This window comes from Salmo salar, chromosome 11, assembly GCF_965601325.2.
Source record: "Salmo salar chromosome 11, fSalSal1, whole genome shotgun sequence".
In the NCBI taxonomy this organism is placed as follows: Eukaryota; Metazoa; Chordata; class Actinopteri; order Salmoniformes; family Salmonidae; genus Salmo; species Salmo salar.
The window spans coordinates 109,421,215-109,441,945 of NC_138301.1; the positions used below are offsets into that span (position 1 = coordinate 109,421,215).

General features: G+C 44.5%; 1 protein-coding gene across 1 annotated transcript; it reads right to left on the minus strand.

Moving 5' to 3' along the window:
- Positions 1-2,964: 2,964 nt before the first annotated feature.
- pygma (phosphorylase, glycogen, muscle A) lies at positions 2,965-18,803 on the minus strand. Its single transcript, XM_082958258.1, has 20 exons — positions 18,482-18,803; positions 12,850-12,951; positions 12,560-12,638; positions 12,284-12,387; positions 11,850-11,981; positions 11,501-11,612; positions 11,245-11,327; positions 9,416-9,559; positions 8,819-8,911; positions 7,146-7,292; positions 6,773-6,936; positions 6,491-6,605; positions 6,156-6,257; positions 5,903-6,050; positions 5,747-5,805; positions 5,484-5,625; positions 5,165-5,375; positions 4,596-4,730; positions 3,737-3,803; positions 2,965-3,352 (listed from the first exon to the last, which is right to left on the minus strand). The coding sequence occupies exons 1-20, from the start codon at positions 18,722-18,724 to the stop codon at positions 3,200-3,202; spliced, it is 2,535 nt and encodes an 844-aa protein (XP_082814384.1). The 5' UTR covers positions 18,725-18,803; the 3' UTR covers positions 2,965-3,199.
- Between the last annotated feature and the right edge of the window lie 1,928 nt (positions 18,804-20,731).

The following is a 20,731-nucleotide window of genomic DNA, read 5'->3' on the forward strand; positions in this document are numbered from 1 at the left end:
GGATGGGGCCACAGTGTCTCCTGATCACCTGTCTCTGCCTCCAGTATTTATGCTGCAGTAGTTTATGTGTTGGGGGCTAGGGTCAGTCTGTTATATCTGGAGTATTTCTCCTGTCTTATCCGGTGTCCTGTGTGAATTTAAGTATGCTCTCTCTAATTCTCTCTCTCTCTCGGAGGACCTGAGCCCTAGGACCATGCCTCAGGACTACCTGGCATGATGACTCCTTGCTGTCCCCAGTCCACCTGGCTGTGCTGCTGCTCCAGTTTCAACTGTTCTGCCTGCGGCTATGGAACCCTGACCTGTTCACCGGATGTGCTACCTGTCCCAGACCTGCTGTTTTCAACTCTCTAGAGACAGCAGGAGCGGTAGAGATACTCTCAATGATCGGCTATGAAAAGCCAACTGACATTTACTCTTGAGGTGCTGACTTGTTGCACCCTCGACAACTACTGTGATTATTATTATTTGACTATGCTGGTCATTTATGAACATTTGAACATCTTGGCCATGTTCTGTTATAATCTCCACCCGGCACATACAGAAGAGGACTGGCCACCCCTCATAGCCTGGTTCCTCTCTAGGTTTCTTCCTAGGTTTTGGCCTTTCTAGGGAGTTTTTCCTAGCCACCGTGCTTCTACACCTGCATTGCTTGCTGTTTGGGATTTTAGGCTGGGTTTCTGTACAGCACTTTGAGATATCAGCTGATGTAAGAAGGGCTATATAAATACATTTGATTTGATTTGAGTCCCATGAGGCGGCGCACAATTGGCCCAGTGTCATCCGGGTTAGGGGAGAGTTTGGCCGAGCCTGGATTTCCTTGTCCCAATCTCGCTCTAGCAACTCCTTGTGGCTGGCTGTGCGCCTGCAAGCTGACATGGTTGCCAGCAGGATGGTGTTTACTCTGACAGGGGTGGGCAATTCCAGTCCTCGAGGGCCTGATTGGTGTCACAATTTTGCTCCAGCCCGAACTAACACATCTGACTCCAATAATCACTTAATCATGATCTTCAGTTTGGAATGCAATTTGATTAATCAGCTGTGTTTGCTAGGGATGGAGAAAAAGTGTGACCCCAATCAGGCCCACGAGGACTGTAGTTGCCCACCCCCATGAGTCTGACACACTAGTGATAGCAGTGTGTCAAGTAGCAGTTCTGCTTGGCAGAGTTGCATTTCGGAGGTCACATGTTGCAGCGATGGGACAAGACTGTAACTACCAATTGGATATCACGTAAAAGTACAAAAAAATACCTGGATGTGAGACCAGAGGGTAGCAATAAATAATTTTTTTTTCCGGTAAGAGCTGCTGCACAGCCTATATATTTTTTCATGATAGTGGATGTAACGTTGAAGATCCGACGTTGTTTTAAAGGTACAAATTCAACATATTTTATTAAAGGTTAATCTATGTCAAAATTTGGTTACCATGATGACATAAACCTGTGGTTGAAATTTCCCCTCAAAAAAACAGTTTACTTCTTTTGGATGACTTATCACAATATGTTGAGAAAATACGTTGAAACAACATTGATTCAACCAGTTTGTGCCCAGTGGGAGGTGGCAACTTAACTTGTTTCATAATTTCAGTTCGGGGACATGTGTCTTCAATTCTAAGATGCAACATCTGTAGAATGCACATGCTGATAGTGGAATGTTTGTGCGTGGTGAAGAAAAGACAAAAGGCATTAGTGTCTAGTATACTTTAATGTGTTTGTATAACTAGACTAGAACATCCTGAAAAGATGGGGTAGGAGGATGGGGCTTCGTTGGTTACAGTTGGCATTATTGACAGCCGTAAGGTGAAACAAACAGAGAGCTGGGTTTCAGAATGGGTGGCAAGACCATTATGTGGGTCTCAACATCAAAACACTGACATGCTTCCTCCAACTGTGGAGCAGCTGTGTTATCCCACCCCTCCGTTGCTCTGCTTCACTGGTTCCCAGGCTAGCCCTCAGAGGCCTTCAAATAAACTACGTGGATACGTTGGTTTCTTCATATAGACAAAACATACGCAAGTTGACAAACATAAAGCTGTTTAGCATTGTTTTTTCTACCCAATTAAAAAGTAAAAAGACTAGCTCCACAGGTGGCTGGTTGCAGCTTCATTGGGGAGGACACGCTCATCGTAACGGCTGGAACGGAATAGTATCAAACACATGGTTTCCATGTAGTTGATAACATTCCTGTCACTCCATTCCAGTCACTCCCTTCCAGTCATTATTTTGAGCCGTCCTCCCCTCAGCAACCCTTCTGTGGGAGATTCAGATCAACATATTAATGCAGGCCTATGTCCCCTCAGAGGGTTAGGCACCATACATCACAGGAGGTTGCTGGCACCTTAATTGGGGAGGACGGGCTTGTTTTAATGTCTGGGCAGAATATCTGGAATGGTATCAACTACATCAAACACATGGTTTCCAGGTGTTTGAAGCCATTCAATCCGGTCCGTTACGGCCATTATTATGAGCCGTTCTACCCTCACCAGCCAACACTGCCATACATATAAAGTAGATGGGATGTAGAGGGGCAAACCCATCCATGTGTTTTTATGGACAAAAAGAGCAGACACTGAGTTGTCAGATCAGGGCCAGTGTCTATTGTCCGCTCAGAGGGGCAAACACAGCACGATCATGGCAGTACCAAAAGAGAATGATTGTTCTCATCATGGACTAGAGTCTATGCTTTGAGAATGCGTGCACGATACTGACAGCATTCAAGCTAAGATAAAAAACATACAGCTCAACCTACTCTTGCATTTAAGACCACAGAAACTCATTCAGAATGGATCCAAGCCTACATACATAATGATACACTCCAGAATGCACAACCAAACACAAAACTCACCACACAACTCGTATGTCTTCTCCACAATAGCAGTTTAGATTGTAACTACCTGCACGGTCTGATTAGTGACGGAACAGCGAACACCGGTAAATTCACCTCTCTATTTTTACAAAACAGAAGGCATTGCTTAATTTTTCATTTATTGCTATTCTGGTTTCAAGACCTGTCACAATAAGGTATGAGCCATGTGAATAGCCAGAACTTTGTGTATGAGACAAATTAGACAGGCATCAATCACTACAGTCATTCAAGTGTTTTGAGAAATGATTCACCGTTTTCCTCAGACGTATCTAATGGTGCTTATCTCCTAACAGCAGTAGCATGGGGTAAGTGGTGGAGATGGGATTGGACGGACAGCTTATTTGAGTTTCTCATCGGGGGCAGGGATCTTCTCCAGGCTGGGCTCCATGCCCCAGATCTCTCGGGCGTACTGGGCAATGGTGCGGTCGCTGGAGAATTTACCACAGCCCGCAATGTTATGGATCACCATCTTGGTCCATTCCTTGGGATTCTGTTAGTAGAGAGAGACGGAGGGACAGACAGGAGGGAAGGAAGGAAAGATTATGTTGAGATCACACTGCATAAAGTGAAATATAAGCAAGCCTAAATATCTTATATTGAGCGATAATTCACTTAAATTGAGTGTGCTTTTCATCTTTTTTCTTAGCAACCTAAAAAAGGCTTAATACGAGAAATTGATCTTTTTTCAAGATATTTTACCTTTATCGTTTTATTAAGGTAAAATATCTTGAAAAATGTCTTGAAATAAGAAAAATTATCACTCAATATAAGATATTTAGGTTTGCTTAGATTTCACTTTTTGCAGTGCAATATTTGAGAAGGTATCGACAGATACGGTGATCTAGGACCTATTTTGTTTAGGCATAACACTGACCTTGTACAGTTGGTTGACCTTGTCCTGGCATTTGATGTAGGCTTCGTAGTCAGCAAACACCTTGAACCTGTACATAAAACATTAGAGATGAATAAATACAAGAAAATACATTTGAGGTGCGTCTCCACACATAAAGCCTGCCCTTTTGATTGGTGGGGTATAAAATATATATACAGTACCAATCAAAAGTTTGGACACACCTACTCATTAAAGGGTTTTTCTTTATTTCTACTATTTTCTACATTGTAGAATAATAGTGAAGACATCAAAACTATGAAATAACACATGGAATCATCTCTTTTCTATCTTGTAATGTTAAATGCAACAACTTGCCTATCAAACTAGATCATTTCTCATCAACTCATAAATCTTGAAAATAGTCCCCTCACCACCCTTCTGCCACTGGCGCAGTGGGTTGCTGTGCTCATCCTCGTTGCATGTGTGAGCTACCTACCGCCGCCTAGTGGCGAATAAAAAAATGACCACCAGTAGGTTACTTTGGAGTTGCTAGCATGTGTTCTATCTCACGGTCAGGGCCAGGGAATGGGCAACTGCAGGTAGACTGTTTGTCAGAGTAGAACAAATTCAAATAAGTAAGGACTAGTGTGCTTGTTTGACAGCATAGCCTAGCTAACTAGTTAATTCATCTGGCCTGTATTACTGATGATCAGCTAGTATAGCCCACCCCAACAGGGGCAAAGATGCTCAACTCCCTTTCATCTGTGGTTCTAGCTTGCTACTTCTACAATGTGTGATGAGTGAGTGTGCCCTTTTTTTTTTTTTTACTTTGAGCACCTACCCCACCAAAGGTCATTGCATGGCTCTCTGTGTGAGTGACCGTGTGTGTTGATGTGATTACCTGTCATGGTGCATCAGCAGGTCCACAAGTTCCTTGAAGAGGTCAGGCTGCTTGGGACTGAAGAAGCCGCCAGCAATCTGGTCCATGGCCTGCTTCAGCTCGGGAATACGGTTGTAGTACTCAGAGGCGTGGTATCTGTGCAAGACAAAGGCAGTGTTTAAATCTCGCTGTTCAGAAGGACGCGCTCTCCAGTTTGGTTTTGTCTCTCTATTATCTTAAACAGAAAAACATGTGTTATCTTAAACGTTGAGATACAAGGGAGACCTGGCCAAACAGTATGTCTGCCCTGTCACTTGTCTATCTCCCTCTGACCTCACTGTCAACTCTGTACCCTGGCTGGCACAGCCTCTGTACCCTGGCTGGCACAGCCTCTGTACCCTGGCTGGCACAGCCTCTGTACCCTGGCTGGCACAGCCTCTGTACTCTGGCTGGCACAGCCTCTGTAACCCCTTTCTCCGCTTACAGCACTCCCATTCCTGTGGATCAATTTCTCCTTACTTCCCTGTCCCTTACCCTAACCCAGTGTCCTCTCTGCCTTCCGATCCCCATGTCCATGTCCTCATGCTCACCCTTTGCCGGCGTCCATTGCGTCCACATCCTCCACTCTCATACCGAAGATGAAGAAGTTTTCCTCTCCGGCCTCCTCGGCCATCTCCACATTGGCTCCATCCATGGTGCCAATGGTAAGAGCACCGTTCAGCATGAACTTCATGTTACCAGTGCCAGAGGCCTCGGTGCCAGCTGTAGAGATCTGCTCAGACAGGTCGGCAGAGGGGATGGCTGGGAGGAGACAAGGAGGGTGAGCAAACTATAAGCATAGGGATGCAGTACAAGAAGAGTATACGTCACAACAACAGATACCCATGGAGTTACGGGTTAGTCAGTCACCTTTCTCAGCCAGGGTGACTCTGTAGTTCTCCAGGAAGATAACTTTGAGGCGGTCGCCGACAACGGGGTCGTGGTTGACAACCTCACCGATAGCTGTGATGAGACGGATGATCATCTTGGCTGTGTGGTAGCCTGGTGCAGCCTGGGAGAAAAGCAGGGGGGAGAGGGTGTTGCATAATAACAGTGAGTTGTGGATGGGAGGTATTATTCTATATGTACTTCCTGTAACTAAACACTGGTGGCTGGGGGGGCACCAAACATACCTTTCCTCCGACCATGATGGTTCTTGGGGTCCAGTGCTTGTTGGGCTCCTTCTTGATACCTGAGAAAGAGACAGAGAGGTATATAGTGAGTGAGAGAGTGAGAGTGTGAGAGTGAGAGAGTGAGAGTGAGAGTGAGAGAGCCAAGGTAGCACTAACGGTTGTAGTAGGTGATCATGTGCAGACAGTTGAGCAGCTGTCTTTTGTACTCGTGGATTCTTTTGACTTGGAAGTCAAACATGGACTGGGGGTTGATCTTGACCTTGTAGTGCTCTTCCAGGTGCACAGCGAACTTCAGCTTGTTCTCCTACATAAGGAGGGATATGATGGGAGCGTGGAGTTAACACAGACATACAGTAGGCTGTTACAGTATCTTAGTAAACACCAGAGGTGACAACTTAGTGAGACTCACCTGCTTGACTTTGGCGATGTCACGGATGAAAGCATCATCATTAACGAACTTCAACAGTCGCTTAAGCTGGTCAAGGTCACGGATAAACTCCTCTCCAATTTTCTGACCAACGGGATGACATGAGAAATGTTAGTGTGCAAGTATCCGCTTCCTGATACTATCATCAAGAACAGAAACATCTATTTAATTCCAATGATATTATACATGATTCTATAAATATAAGGATTAATATATATATATATATATATATATATATATATATATAGACAAATGGCTACATCCAGTGAAAACCTCACTCCATTCTAAATGCTAACGCTTTTGCAACAATCCCGCACCTCTGCGATGACCTCCGCCAAGCCGGGGTTGCACATAACCAGCCAGCGACGGGGGGTGATCCCATTGGTCTTGTTCTGAAACTTGTGTGGGTCCAACTCATAGAAGTCCTTGAACCTGCACATAGTAGCACAAACAATATCAAATTAGTTCACTTTAGCTCTTCAAACGAATCCAATCAAAATGTGCACGCATCACCAATAGTATCATAATGTGTATGTGTTGCGTTTGTGCTGTTTAAATATGATGTTTTAAATGTAATTGTGTTTGTGTAGGACACGTACAGAGTGGCGATGAGGATCTCAGAGTGGATGCGGGCCACGCCGTTGACAGCATGGGAACCAACGATACACAGATGAGCCATGTTGACTTTCTTGCATCCTCCCTCCTCAATCAGGGACATGCGACGCAGACGGTCGTTGTCTCCAGGGAACTTCGAGGCAACATACTGGAGGGACAGGTGAAACAAAGGTTTAGCTTTCCACAAGGTGGACATTAATATTCTGTAACAAAGTTGGATTTAAATAAAGTTAGCCTATAATAATACATTGTGGTACAATAGTTTCAGTTAGATAAAGCTTAAGGAAAACTGATCTGTAATAAACACTTTCTGTATGGTAGGCTACCGTTAGTCTTTGTGCCATCGGCCTCACGTACCTCCATGAAGCGACGGTTGATCTCGTAGATGATCTCCAGGTGACGTGGCAGCAGGTGATGGAACAGGTCAATGGGCCAGCGCTCCAGGGCCTCAGGCAGCACGGTGTGGTTTGTGTAGGCACAGGTACGGACACACACGTCCCAGGCCTGGACACACACAGGGACAGAGGTCAGATAATACCATTTATATACCTCATGGTTCATTTTACCCTCTCTAGACAGAAGTAGGATAAATTAATGGTAGTCTTAGTAGTCCTAGCTTTACATTTGTTCTAAATCTTTATCTGTAGTGTGTTGCCAAGCCAACACATTCTTCTATGCTGGTATTGTTTGCCCCCTGCTGGTTTCATTATTGAAGTACAACCCCACACTCCATAGCTTTCGAAGTAATACTGGATATACGGTACAATACTGCCCAGGGCAGTGCCAATTAAAACAATTCAGTCTACCCAGTGTGACACATCAGAACCAATGATGTATATAAACCCTGGATTGCTGATGCCATTTATTGACCATTGAGGCCACTGGTCAGCCATATTGGCACTCTCCAGTAGGAGCAGTCTTCCATAGGAATGAATGGAATTCTACAGTATTTCAATTAAATGTTTCAAGGACAAAAATGCATGAATTTAAGTATGTTTTGTTGTAGTGGGGACAGTAACATTAGTCATCCATTTTTTTCATGTTTTATTTGTATGTTTAGCTCATATAATATAATTTTAAAGTATGCATTAAGGTGTCTGTAATAGAATACATGTGTCAAAAACACATGTAGACATTAATACATATATTTCTATAGCTTTTAAAATATTTGTTTACAACGGTGAGGGAGTGCCAAGATGGAGGCAAGGTGGCTTCAACACAGCACCCCCAATCAGACATCTAGTGTATATATAAATAATTTCAGCTTCTCATCAACCAGGACCCTCATCACCTTCCACTCACCTTGTCCCAACCCAGCTTCTCCTCATCAACCAGGACCCTCATCAGCTTCCACTCACCTTGTCCCAACCCAGCTTCTCCTCATCAACCAGGAGCCTCATCACCTTCCACTCACCTCGTCCCAACCCAGCTTCTCCTCATCAACCAGGACCCTCATCAGCTTCCACTCACCTTGTCCCAACCCAGCTTCTCCTCATCAACCAGGACCCTCATCTGCTTCCACTCACCTTGTCCCAACCCAGCTTCTCCTCATCAACCAGGACCCTCATCAGCTTCCACTCACCTTGTCCCAGCCCAGCTTCTCCTCATCAACCAGGAGCCTCATCACCTTCCACTCACCTTGTCCCAACCCAGCTTCTCCTCATCAACCAGGACCCTCATCAGCTTCCACTCACCTTGTCCCAACCCAGCTTCTCCTCATCAACCAGGACCCTCATCAGCTTCCACTCACCTTGTCCCAACCCAGCTTCTCCTCATCAACCAGGACCCTCATCAGCTTCCACTCACCTTGTCCCAACCCAGCTTCTCCTCATCAACCAGGACCCTCATCAGCTTCCACTCACCTTGTCCCAACCCAGCTTCTCCTCATCAACCAGGACCCTCATCTGCTTCCACTCACCTTGTCCCAACCCAGCTTCTCCTCATCAACCAGGACCCTCATCAGCTTCCACTCACCTTGTCCCAACCCAGCTTCTCCTCATCAACCAGGACCCTCATCAGCTTCCACTCACCTTGTCCCAACCCAGCTTCTCCTCATCAACCAGGACCCTCATCAGCTCAGGAATAGCCATGGCAGGGTGAGTGTCATTCAGCTGGATGGCAACCTGGATGTGAAATACATCGAGTACATTGTTATTCTTTTTATTATATCACAAATTCACATCGAAACAAGTCATCAACACAACTATACTTAAGCCAGTGACATGGAGACAGTTGCAGTCACATATATTGGCACCCTTGCACTTTACAATGGAGCAAAACGTTCAGTCTTCTCTTTTGAAAACGGGTTGAATGGTTATTTTTATTCTGTAGGCACCTGTAACTTACCACATGTGAGATAAATTACACAATTGTCATATTAGTTGGAATTTTGAATAATTTAGTCCAGGCCATTTTTTGACTAGAAAAATAAAAATGTCAGTTTTGATTATCATTTTTTGGGTCCGGTGTCATTGCAAATCAAACAAATAAATTGTAAATGAAACAAAAGTTTTCTAAATTTCAACTTATTTTAAAAGACAGAGAGTTAATCGTGCAAGGGTACCACAACTGTAAGTGACATGAAAACATATCAGTATATGTTTGAATAACCAATAGGGGGTTCTCACTTTGTTTGGTAGCTCGGCGAAGTCTGTGCGGACAATCTCTCTGGAGCCAAACTTAGAGGCCTTGAAACGACGGACGACGTCCTGCAGAGTGGCGGCCACCACAAAGTACTCCTGCTTCAGACGCAGCTCCTTGCCCTCAAAGAACTGGGGAGAAAGACATGTAGTGGTGAATCCACACTGACCTGCACATCTGTCTGTCGCCATCTTGAATTCAACACAATTCACTTGTTTTCAAATTCCAGTCAATACCAGTCATTTTTTGGGGGGAAGAAATACAGAATATAGACCAGACCTGTTATAATATGTTATATATCTAAAGTATAATATCTACAGTATATTCGTAAGGTATTCGGACCCCTTGACATTTTGTTACATTAAAGCCTTATTATAAAATTGATTAAATGTTTTTTCCCCCCTCTTCAATATACAAACAATACCCCATAATGACAAAGCAAAAACTGGTTTTAGAAATATCACATTTACATAAGTATTCAGACCTTTTACTTTGTTGAAGCACATTTGACAGCGATTACAGCCTTGATTCTTCCTGGGTGTGACGCTACAAGCTTGGCACACCTGAATTTGGGGAGTTTCTCCCATTCTTCTCTGCAGATCCTCTTAAGCGCTGTCAGGTTGGATGGGAAGCGTCGCTGCACAGCTATTTTCAGGGCTCTCCAGAGATGTTAGATCAGGTTCAAGTCCAGGCTCTGGCTGGGCCATTCAAGGACATTCAGAGACTTGTCCCAAAGCCACTCCTGCGTTGTCTTGGCTGTGTGCTTAGGTTCGATGTCCTGTTGGAAGGTGAACCTTCACCCCAGTCTGAGGTCCTGAGCACTCCGGAGCAGGTTTTCATCAAGGATTTCTCTGTACTTTGCTCCGTTCATCTTTCCCTCAATCCTGACTAGTCTCCCAGTCCCTGCCGCTGAAAATCATCCCCACAGCATGATGCTGCCACCACCATGCTGGAGATGGTGCCATGTTTCCTCCAGACGTAACGCTTGTTTCTTATGGTCTGAGAGTCCTTTAGCGGGCTGCCATGTGCCTTTTACTGAGGAGTGGCTTCCATCTGGCGACTCTACCATAAAGGCCTGATTTGTGGAGTGCTGTAGAGATGGTTATCCTTCTGGAAGATTCTCCCATCTCCACAGAGGAACTCTGGAGCTCTGTCAGAGTGACCATTGGGTTCTTGGTCACCTCCCTGACCAAGGCCCTTCTCCCCTGATTGCTCAGTTTACCCGGGAGGCCAGCTCTAGGAAGAGTCTTGGTGATTCCGAACTTCTTCCATTTAAGAATGATGGAAGCCACTGTGTTCTTGGTGACCTTCAATGCTGCAGAAATGTTTTGGTACCAACGGACAATTCCTTCAACCTCATGGCTTGGTTTTTGCTTTGATATTCACTGTCAACTGTGGGACCTTATATAGACAGGTGTGTGCCTTTCCAAATAATGTCCAATCAATTGAATTTACCACAGGTGGACTCCAATTAAGTTGTACAAACATCTCAAGGATGATCAATGGGAACAGGATGCACCTGAGATCAATTTTGAGTCTCATGGTAAAGGGTCTGAATACTTATGTAAATAAGTTATCTGTTTTTTATTTTTAATAAATGTGTAACATTTTCTAAAAACCTGTTTTTGCTTTGTCATTATGGGGTATTGTGTGTAGATTGATGAGGAAAACATGTATTTAATCTATTTTAGAATAAGGTTGTAACATAACAAAATGTGGAAAAAGGGAAGGGGTCTGAATACTTTCTGAATGCACTGTACAGTATATACAGTATATATTCGCTGCACATGGATATTAGAGAGAGATCTATCCTTACATTATCATTGGGGTACAGCACGCGGGAAATGTTCTCACACAAGTTTCTGTCCAACACAGCCTGAATGTAGCCACCAACGTTGACTGTTGAGAAAGGGAAAACACACCCTCAGGATAATGGTTCCCAGTGGCTAATTACGTCATGCTACATGAGTAGCCATGTTAGCCATTTTTAGATTTGACAAAATAAGCATATGAAATGGTGGAATGCAGCCAGTCAAGGTGAAAACAATTAGCCAAGCAAAGTGTAGACTTACAGTCTTTCAGGTTGAAGTCGCATGGGGCCTTAGCAGACCACAGTCTCATGGTGTTGACAATGTTGTTTCTGTAGCCGGGAATAGGGGTGTCATATGGCAGAGCCAACACTACCTGTCAACACAATTACAAGAGACTGAACTTAAAGAAACCTGCTAACAGAATCCATATTCATTGATGGTTCATTGGTGGCATCCAGTTGCCATAGCAACACCTTGTTTTTCTCTCCCTTCACACACACACACACACACACACACACACACACACACACACACACACACACACACACACACACACACGTCTCCCTCCTATGCACCCTCAATCACACCCCGACCCCTGTCCTTTATTCACCTGAGTGTCAACCCATTTCACACCATCTGGGGTGTGCTCGGTCCTGCCATAGAACTTGACGGGGCGCATGTACTCAGGGCGGGCCTTCTCCCAGGGGTTGCCGTAACGCAACCAATCATCGGCCTCCTCAACCTGTCAATCATTGGGTTATACAACAAATGTAATATGTTCCTACTAGCACTGGCTTTGCTGATAACTACTTTATTGAGGGAAAATGTATTTGCTACGACTGTGATATGTGTTTGTCTCAACTAGCGATCTTACGATGAATGCACTAACTGTAAGTTGCTCTGGATCTGCTAAATGACAAAAATTGAAATGTAATACAGTCTGTCGGGCAAAGTTGTTTCACAGTACTCCCCTGTGTCTTATGGTCTGAACATGATGGGGAAACCAAAGAAAAAGTTCAAAGCATAGGAGTGTAAATAGGTTACCTGCCAGCCATTGACGATCTTCTGATTGAAGATGCCAAACTCATAGCGGATACCATAGCCATAGGCAGCAAGGCCTAGAGAAGCCATTGAGTCCAGGAAGCATGCTGATGACCAGGGAAGGCTTAGGTTAGGGTTACACTGAATTAACTTATCATGTTTATAATCATGTTGTATCGCTATTTTAATGTTTTGATAATTCTACTATAATTCATACAATATTCTAAGGCACACGAATGTTACACTCTCTCTGTGAGAGGAAATAGCTAGGCAACTGACCGGCAAGACGGCCAAGACCACCGTTTCCCAGGCCAGCATCCTCTTCCATGTCCTCCAGCTCCTCCATGTCCAGACCCAGCTACGGAACAAAGGCCTCAGGTCAAATCAGGTTAAAATCACAGCTCTGTGGCCATGACATTCAGTTCAAACAAGGGTAGATACTTTGACGAATAAAAAAAATGAACGAGGGTAGAAAATGTAGTTATGTTACAGAAGGTGCAGTCAGTTTGACTGCCGTGGTGAGCCACAGCAATGAAGAAGCTCTCTGTATGACTGTGAGCATCCCTCACCTGGTATATGGCCTCATCACAAGCGTTCTCCAGGGCCAGGTTCACCATAGTGTTCTGCAGGGTGCGACCCATATAAAACTCCAGGGAGATGTAGTACACACGCTGAGGACGGGATGAGGGGGATAGAGTGAGAGAGAGATGATAGTGGGATACCGTAGCAGAGCTAACATCCAGAGGAGAGACAATATTAAGAATATGGCCATCTTATTAAGTCTCTAACCCAATGAGTCACAGTCTGCTGTTTTAATAAGTGCATTGAATTATTTGAAGGACTGTTGAAGACTTGGTGAACGACTGCATGTGGAAATCTGACACCTGAGTCCTACAGTACTTTAGCCTTTGACATTTCACATGTTGTTCTCTTGGTGTTGGATAGGCAGGTCTGGAACACTCTCTGGCAGAGAGAGTAGAGGGGCGAAAGTGGAGAGGAGGGAGCGGAGGGCAGAGAGGGGGGAGGGCAGAGAGGAGGGGGCGGAGGACAGAGAGGAGGGGGTGGAGGGCAGAGAGGAGGGGGCGGAGGACAGAGAGGAGGGGGTGGAGGACAGAGAGGGGGAGGGCAGAGAGGAGGGGGCGGAGGACAGAGAGGGGGGAGGGCAGAGAGGAGGGGGTGGAGGACAGAGAGGGGGAGGGCAGAGAGGAGGGGGCGGAGGACAGAGAGGGGGGAGGGCAGAGAGGAGGGGGCGGAGGACAGAGAGGGGGGAGGGCAGAGAGGAGGGGGTGGAGGACAGAGAGGGGGAGGGCAGAGAGGAGGGGGCGGAGGACAGAGAGGGGGGAGGGCAGAGAGGAGGGGGTGGAGGACAGAGAGGGGGAGGGCAGAGAGGAGGGGGCAGAGGACAGAGAAGAGGGGTGATAGGTGCTACGGGAGACAGATTGCTGTTGGTGTTACATAACATTGGCATTTTGGCTCAGGCAAAAATAGCTTCAGCTGGGGTTGTTGTAAAGGTTAGTCTATGTGTGATACTCATGAATAGTAAAAGAGAGGTCTGAAAACATACTGTAGCTGTACCAGGGAGGGTACTGACACACTAGAGTATCAAGTATGTGGGGGGCTAGTGTATCAAGTATGTGGGGGGCTAGTGTATCAAGTATGTGGGGGGCTGTGTATCAAGTCTAACAAATGACTTAATGTTGTACTCTGGGGTACAGTGTACGAGTGAACCCTCCAAAAGGGGTGTAATGTGCAGCTAAATGTGTACTAAACAAATATGAACATCTATCACAAAATTGGTAACAATTTGGGTACAAGTATGATATGTTGGGTTAAGGCTTCTCTTAAATATTATATTCTAACCACTGGGGGTGCTGTTGAGCCAAAGAGGGCCCCCTAAATGGTCAAAAATATTATCCAGAAATGACCTCATTCCACAGGGGAGACTATAAGGACACTGCTGATCTGCAAAACAACAATCTAAAACTGTCCCTGACCCTTACCCTGACCCTTACTATGACCCTTACCCTCACCCTCACCCTGACCCTGACCCTTACCCTCACCCTCACCCTCACCCTGACACTTACTATGACCCTTACCCTCACCCTTACCCTGACCCTTACTATGACCCTTACCCTCACACTCACCCTGACCCTGACCCTTACCCTCACCCTCACCCTGACCCTGACCCTAACCCTGACCCTGACCCTCACCCTCACCCTGACCATCACCCTCACCCTGACACTTACCCTTACCCTTACCCTCACCCTGACCCTTACCCTCACTCTCACCCTCACCCTCACTCTCACCCTGACCCTCTCCCTCACCCTCACCCTGACCCTAACCTTCACCCTGACCCTTACCCTAACCCTGACACTGACCCTTACCCTCACCCTCACCCTCACCCTGACCCTCACCCTCACCCTGACCCTCACCCTAACCCTGATCCTCACCCTGATCCTCACCCTGACCCTCACCCTCACCCTGACCCTCACCCTCACCCTGACCCTAACCCTGACCCTCACCCTGACCCTGACCCTCACCCTCACCCTGACCCTAACCCTGACCCTCACCCTGACCCTCACCCTAACCCTGACCCTCACCCTGACCCTGACCCTTACCCTCACCCTGACCCTCACTCTGATCCTCACCCTGACCCTGACCCTCACCCTGATTTTTTTAATCCTAAAACTCAAGAGTGTGTGGTTTCAGATGATTAATATACACTGCTCAAAAAAATAAAGGGAACACTTAAACAACACAATGTAACTCCAAGTCAATCACACTTCTGTGAAATCAAACTGTCCACTTAGGAAGCAACACTGATTGACAATAAATTTCACATGCTGTTGTGCAAATGGAATAGACAACAGATGGAAATTATAGGCAATTAGCAAGACACCCCCAATAAAGGAGTGGTTCTGCAGGTAGGGACCACAGACCACTTCTCAGTTCCTATGCTTCCTGGCTGATGTTTTGGTCACTTTTGAATGCTGGCGGTGCTTTCACTCTAGTGGTAGCATGAGACGGAGTCTACAACCCACACAAGTGGCTCAGGTAGTGCAGCTCATCCAGGATGGCACATCAATGCGAGCTGTGGCAAGAAGGTTTGCTGTGTCTGTCAGCGTAGTGTCCAGAGCATGGAGGCGCTACCAGGAGACAGGCCAGTACATCAGGAGACGTGGAGGAGGCCGTAGGAGGGCAACAACCCAGCAGCAGGACCGCTACCTCCGCCTTTGTGCAAGGAGGAGCAGGAGAAGCACTGCCAGAGCCCTGCAAAATGACCTCCAGCAGGCCACAAATGTGCATGTGTCTGCTCAAATGGTCAGAAACAGACTCCATGAGGGTGGTATGAGGGCCCGACGTCCACAGGTGGGGGTTGTGCTTACAGCCCAATACCGTGCAGGACATTTGGCATTTTCCAGAGAACACCAAGGTTGGCAAATTCGCCACTGGCGCCCTGTGCTCTTCACAGATGAAAGCAGGTTCACACTGAGCACGTGACAGACGTGACAGAGTCTGGAGACGCCGTGGAGAACGTTCTGCTGCCTGCAACATCCTCCAGCATGACCGGTTTGGCGGTGGGTCAGTCATGGTGTGGGGTGGCATTTCTTTGGGGGGCCGCACAGCCCTCCCTGTGCTCGCCAGAGGTAGCCTGACTGCCATTAGGTACCGAGATGAGATCCTCAGACCCCTTGTGAGACCATATGCTGGTGCGGTTGGCCCTGGGTTCCTCCTAATGCAAGACAATGCTAGACCTCATGTGGCTGGAGTGTGTCAGCAGTTCCTGCAAGAGGAAGGCATTGATGCTATGGACTGGCCCGCCCGTTCCCCAGACCTGAATCCAATTGAGCACATCTGGGACATCATGTCTCGCTCCATCCACCAACGTCACGTTGCACCACAGACTGTCCAGGAGTTGGCGGATGCTTTAGTCCAGGTCTGGGAGGAGATCCCTCAGGAGACCATCCGCCACCTCATCAGGAGCATGCCCAGGCGTTGTAGGGAGGTCATACAGGCACGTGGAGGCCACACACACTACTGAGCCTCATTTTGACTTGTTTTAAGGACATTACATCAAAGTTGGATCAGCCTGTAGTGTGGTTTTCCACTTTAATTTTGAGTGTGACTCCAAATCCAGACCTCCATGGGTTGATAAATTGGATTTCCATTGATTATTTTTGTGTGATTTTGTTGTCAGCACATTCAACTATGTAAAGAAAAAAGTATTTAATAAGATTATTTCTTTCATTCAGATCTAGGATGTGTTGTTTAAGTGTTCCCTTTATTTTTTGAGCAGTATATTATGATATTATATGTGTAAATGAAGCACTCAATACTCAATGAAACGTGAATTAAACGATTAGCAATTCATTTCATAGTGCAAATTTTACATGCAGTCGTTGATGTTTCAATCATTCAGTCCCTTTCACTCCAATGTTGATATCTGATTTCGTTTTTTCTGTGTCAAGAAAATCTCTTTTGATCCTGTTCATCTTTACTGACGAGGTTTCACTGTCTGTAAGGATGGTTCATGAATAAGGTAGTTATGGAAAAGGCTGATTCACAACTACACAGAAGGATCAGGCTGATTCACAACTAGATCGAAGGCTCAGTCTGATAAAACGAATTAACTAGATAGAAGGTTCAGTCTGATAAAACCAATTAACTAAATAGAAGGCTCAGTCTGATAAAACTAATTAACTAAATAGAAGGTTCAGTCTAATAAAACTAATTAACTAAATAGAAGGTTCAGTCTGATAAAACTAATTAACTAAATAGAAGGCTCAGTCAGATAAAACTAATTAACTAAATAGAAGGTTCAGTCTGATAAAACTAATTAACTAAATAGAAGGCTCAGTCTGATAAAACTAATTAACTAAATAGAAGGTTCAGTCTAATAAAACTAATTAACTAAATAGAAGGTTCAGTCTGATAAAACTAATTAACTAAATAGAAGGCTCAGTCTGATAAAACTAATTAACTAAATAGAAGCCTCAGTCTGATAAAAACGAATCAATGAGGGTATGGAAACAAAGTTTTTCCCTGCTCCTTTACACTCGTTGATTTCAATTGGCACCTCTGCTACTCCTACAGCTGTAGCTATATCGGCTCTAGGATAAACTGGGTGAACTACATGTACGAGGGGAGAAGGTCGCAGAGAGGTTTAGTATTACAGCACAACATTGGCAGATCATCACGGCTGAGGAGCACTAGTGAATTGGAAATGTCATGGTGATACCGCTTGCATAAATGCAGCAATGCAACATTTGGCAAAGAGAAGTAACCCAGGGACAGAGGCCCTCTGTGGACTGCAGCATGTTGCTGGGGAATGACTAGTAAAAAACCCTTACAGTAGTGAATTATACAACCAGGCTTCAAATGTGTCATTTCACTCTGTGTTAAGAGCTTACAGTATGTGTGTTAAGAGCTTACAGTATGTGTGTTAAGAGTATACAGTATGTGTGATAAGAGTATAGAGTATGTGTGATAAGAGTATACAGTATGTGTGATAAGAGTTTACAGTATGTGTGGTAAGAGTTTACAGTATGTGTGATAAGAGTATACAGTATGTGTGATAGGTGTGATATTAAATTGCCTTGAATATCTTATGATCAGTTGGTAGAGCATGGCACTTGCAACACCAGGGTTGTGTGTTCAATTCTTTGTCTGAAAAAAAAGTTCCAAAATGTAGGCACTCACTACTCTAAGTAGCTCTGGGTAAAATAATCTGACAACTAAAACATAAAAATATGATATTTACAAACCATTTGTTCTAAATTGGCTATTATCCTGCCAATAACACTGGACACTGGAACAGTGGGATTATCACCTGAGGTCAGAGGCACACAATAATTATCCCATATACTTATTTTAACCGTTTTCTAACATGGAATGCTCTTCATTATAAATTACTAATGTTGTCTATTTTTCATTGCTAGATGTTACTGTGAACCAAAGGGGAAATTTGACATCCCATTCTATTCCATTTGGTTCTCTCTTCATTTCTATTAGTTTCTATCATATTCGTTTCTATCATATTACTGTATATTATATTAGTTTATATTATATTTGTTTATACTATATTAGTTTAAACTATATTTGTTTATTATATTAGTTTATATTCCATTTTATTTGTTCTATTCTATTCTATGGATTTTAGGAGGCTACAGATGATATGAGCATTTCAACAGTGGAACTTACTTTGGGATCTTTCTCATAGTAGTACTGCTGGGTTCTGATCCACCTGCCCACCAAGTGGTCACGCACGGTGTTGGCGAGAGCAAAGTAGTAATCCCGTTTGTTTGCCACATTTCTGTCCTTGACCAGTGTAAAATGGAGATGCCTGTTGAAAGCGACCTTCAGTTCTGCGACATTTTCCACACCAGCAAGACCTCTCACGGAGATCTGCTTCCTTTTATCGTGGTCTGACAATGGTTTTGACATGATGCTCTACCCCTGGCTTCCTTGTTCCAATACAACTTCAGGTGCACGTCCAGCCAGTTCAGATACAACTACAGAAGCACCCACATGGATGGGTCATGTTCACCTATTTATAAGAGTGATCATGAATATTAAGAAGAAGGCGGAGTATACTCAAAAGGGAAAGCCAATTACTACTCAGTCCCAATTATTACATAGGAATATTTTAACATATTTAGATTAAGGCCTATTTCACATCTTGCAGTCTAGAAACAAAATGAATCTGAATTGAATTGTCATGAAAAGAATACTTTGAATAATACGCTTTGAATAACATTTCATAAATGGCAAAACAGATAGTAAAAAAAATAAAAGTTTTGAAGTGTTTATGGATTTAGGCCTATCTGAGAGATAAGAAAGCTCTGATTTTTATTTGATTTTAAATTGACTCATATTTAACCCCTTTTTTGGCACCAAAGTTCTTCCATACTTTTTAAATTTGTACCTGGCTACCGTAAGACGTGTCTTGTGTGCATCCTAGAGAAAAACAACCGGCATGTACGTGTTCCTAAGAGTCTCACCTTTCAATGGTGGGTACTACTGTACATATTAGTGTGTAGCCCAAACTGTTCGGACGGTACAGACAGAAGTTGGCAGATCGGCGGTACCGACTTCAGACGAGTCCCATGATGCTTGTGGGTGCCGTAGAGCAAAACGGCAGAGACTACAGACGTTTTTATGAGAAGACAGATTAGCGGAATGTCTCCTGGTCTGACAAACACAGCTGAAGCTCTGCCACCTTCTACCACAGATGCGGAAGGCCGACATCGGTGGATGCGGTGGATTGAGGTGGATTTTTATGGGGTAAAATAATGTTGAGCTTACCACGGGGGCGTGGACATCGACTCTAGTGTGAACAGTGTTCTACTGGAATAAAATGTGCAGTAGGAATGATCATATGAATTTGTTCTACTAGTATGTGGCCAGACATCTATGTTTATTTCTCTCTACGACCACAGAGTTTCTAAACCCAGAAGCGCAACATCACCAGACTTCCGGAAACACTTGCGAAACAGACAAAGTTTTTAATGTCACATGCACAAGTACAGTGAAATGCCTTTCTTGCAAGCTCTAACCCAACAGTGCAGTAATCAATAACAATGTTATACTAAAAATAACAAGTTAGAACAAAAACACAAGAGATGTAAAAATAAGGAATAAGAAGAACACGATGAAGTAAGTAAGCATACTATATACACGGTCAGTTCTAGTACCATATTTACAATGTGCATGAATACTGGATGTATTGAGGTAAGGTGAATAGGCAACACAATATAAGATAAACAGAGTAGCAGCAGCTTGTATGTGAGTGGGTGTGCGTGTGTGTAGAGTCACTTTAAATATATGTGCATATTATTGTGAGTGAGCAGATGATGGAGTGAGTGTTTGTGTGTGTGTTGGTGTGACAGTGTGTCTGAGTGTGTAGGACCCTGTGAGTGTGCATAGAGACAGTGCACAAACAAGAATAAAATACAAGGGACAACTCAGATAGTACATGTAGATATTTTGTTAGCTATTTCGTTAGCTATTTTCTTAGCTATTTAGCAGTCTTATGGCATGGGAGATAGAAGCTGTTCAGGAGCCTGTTGGTGTCAGACTTGATGCACCGGAAACGCTTGCTGAGCAGAAGCAGATAGAACAGTGTATGACTTGTTGGTCTGGAGTTTTTAACGATTTTCCGGGCCTTCCTTTCACACAGCCTGATATAGAGGTCCTGGATGGCCGGTGTTTGGATGGCTGAGGTTTGGGGTTTGAGAGAAGTGAAAAATTCTTCATTAGTGGTTAATTTTATTGAAATCTAAAGGTACAACCTAGATTCGAGCTGATGTCTTAAATAGTAGTAGAACATGTTATTACTTGTGGAACATGTTATTACTTGTGGACATGTTATTACTCGTGAAACATGTTATTACTTGTGGAACATGTTATTACTCGTGGACATGTTATTATTCGTGGACATGTTATTACTCG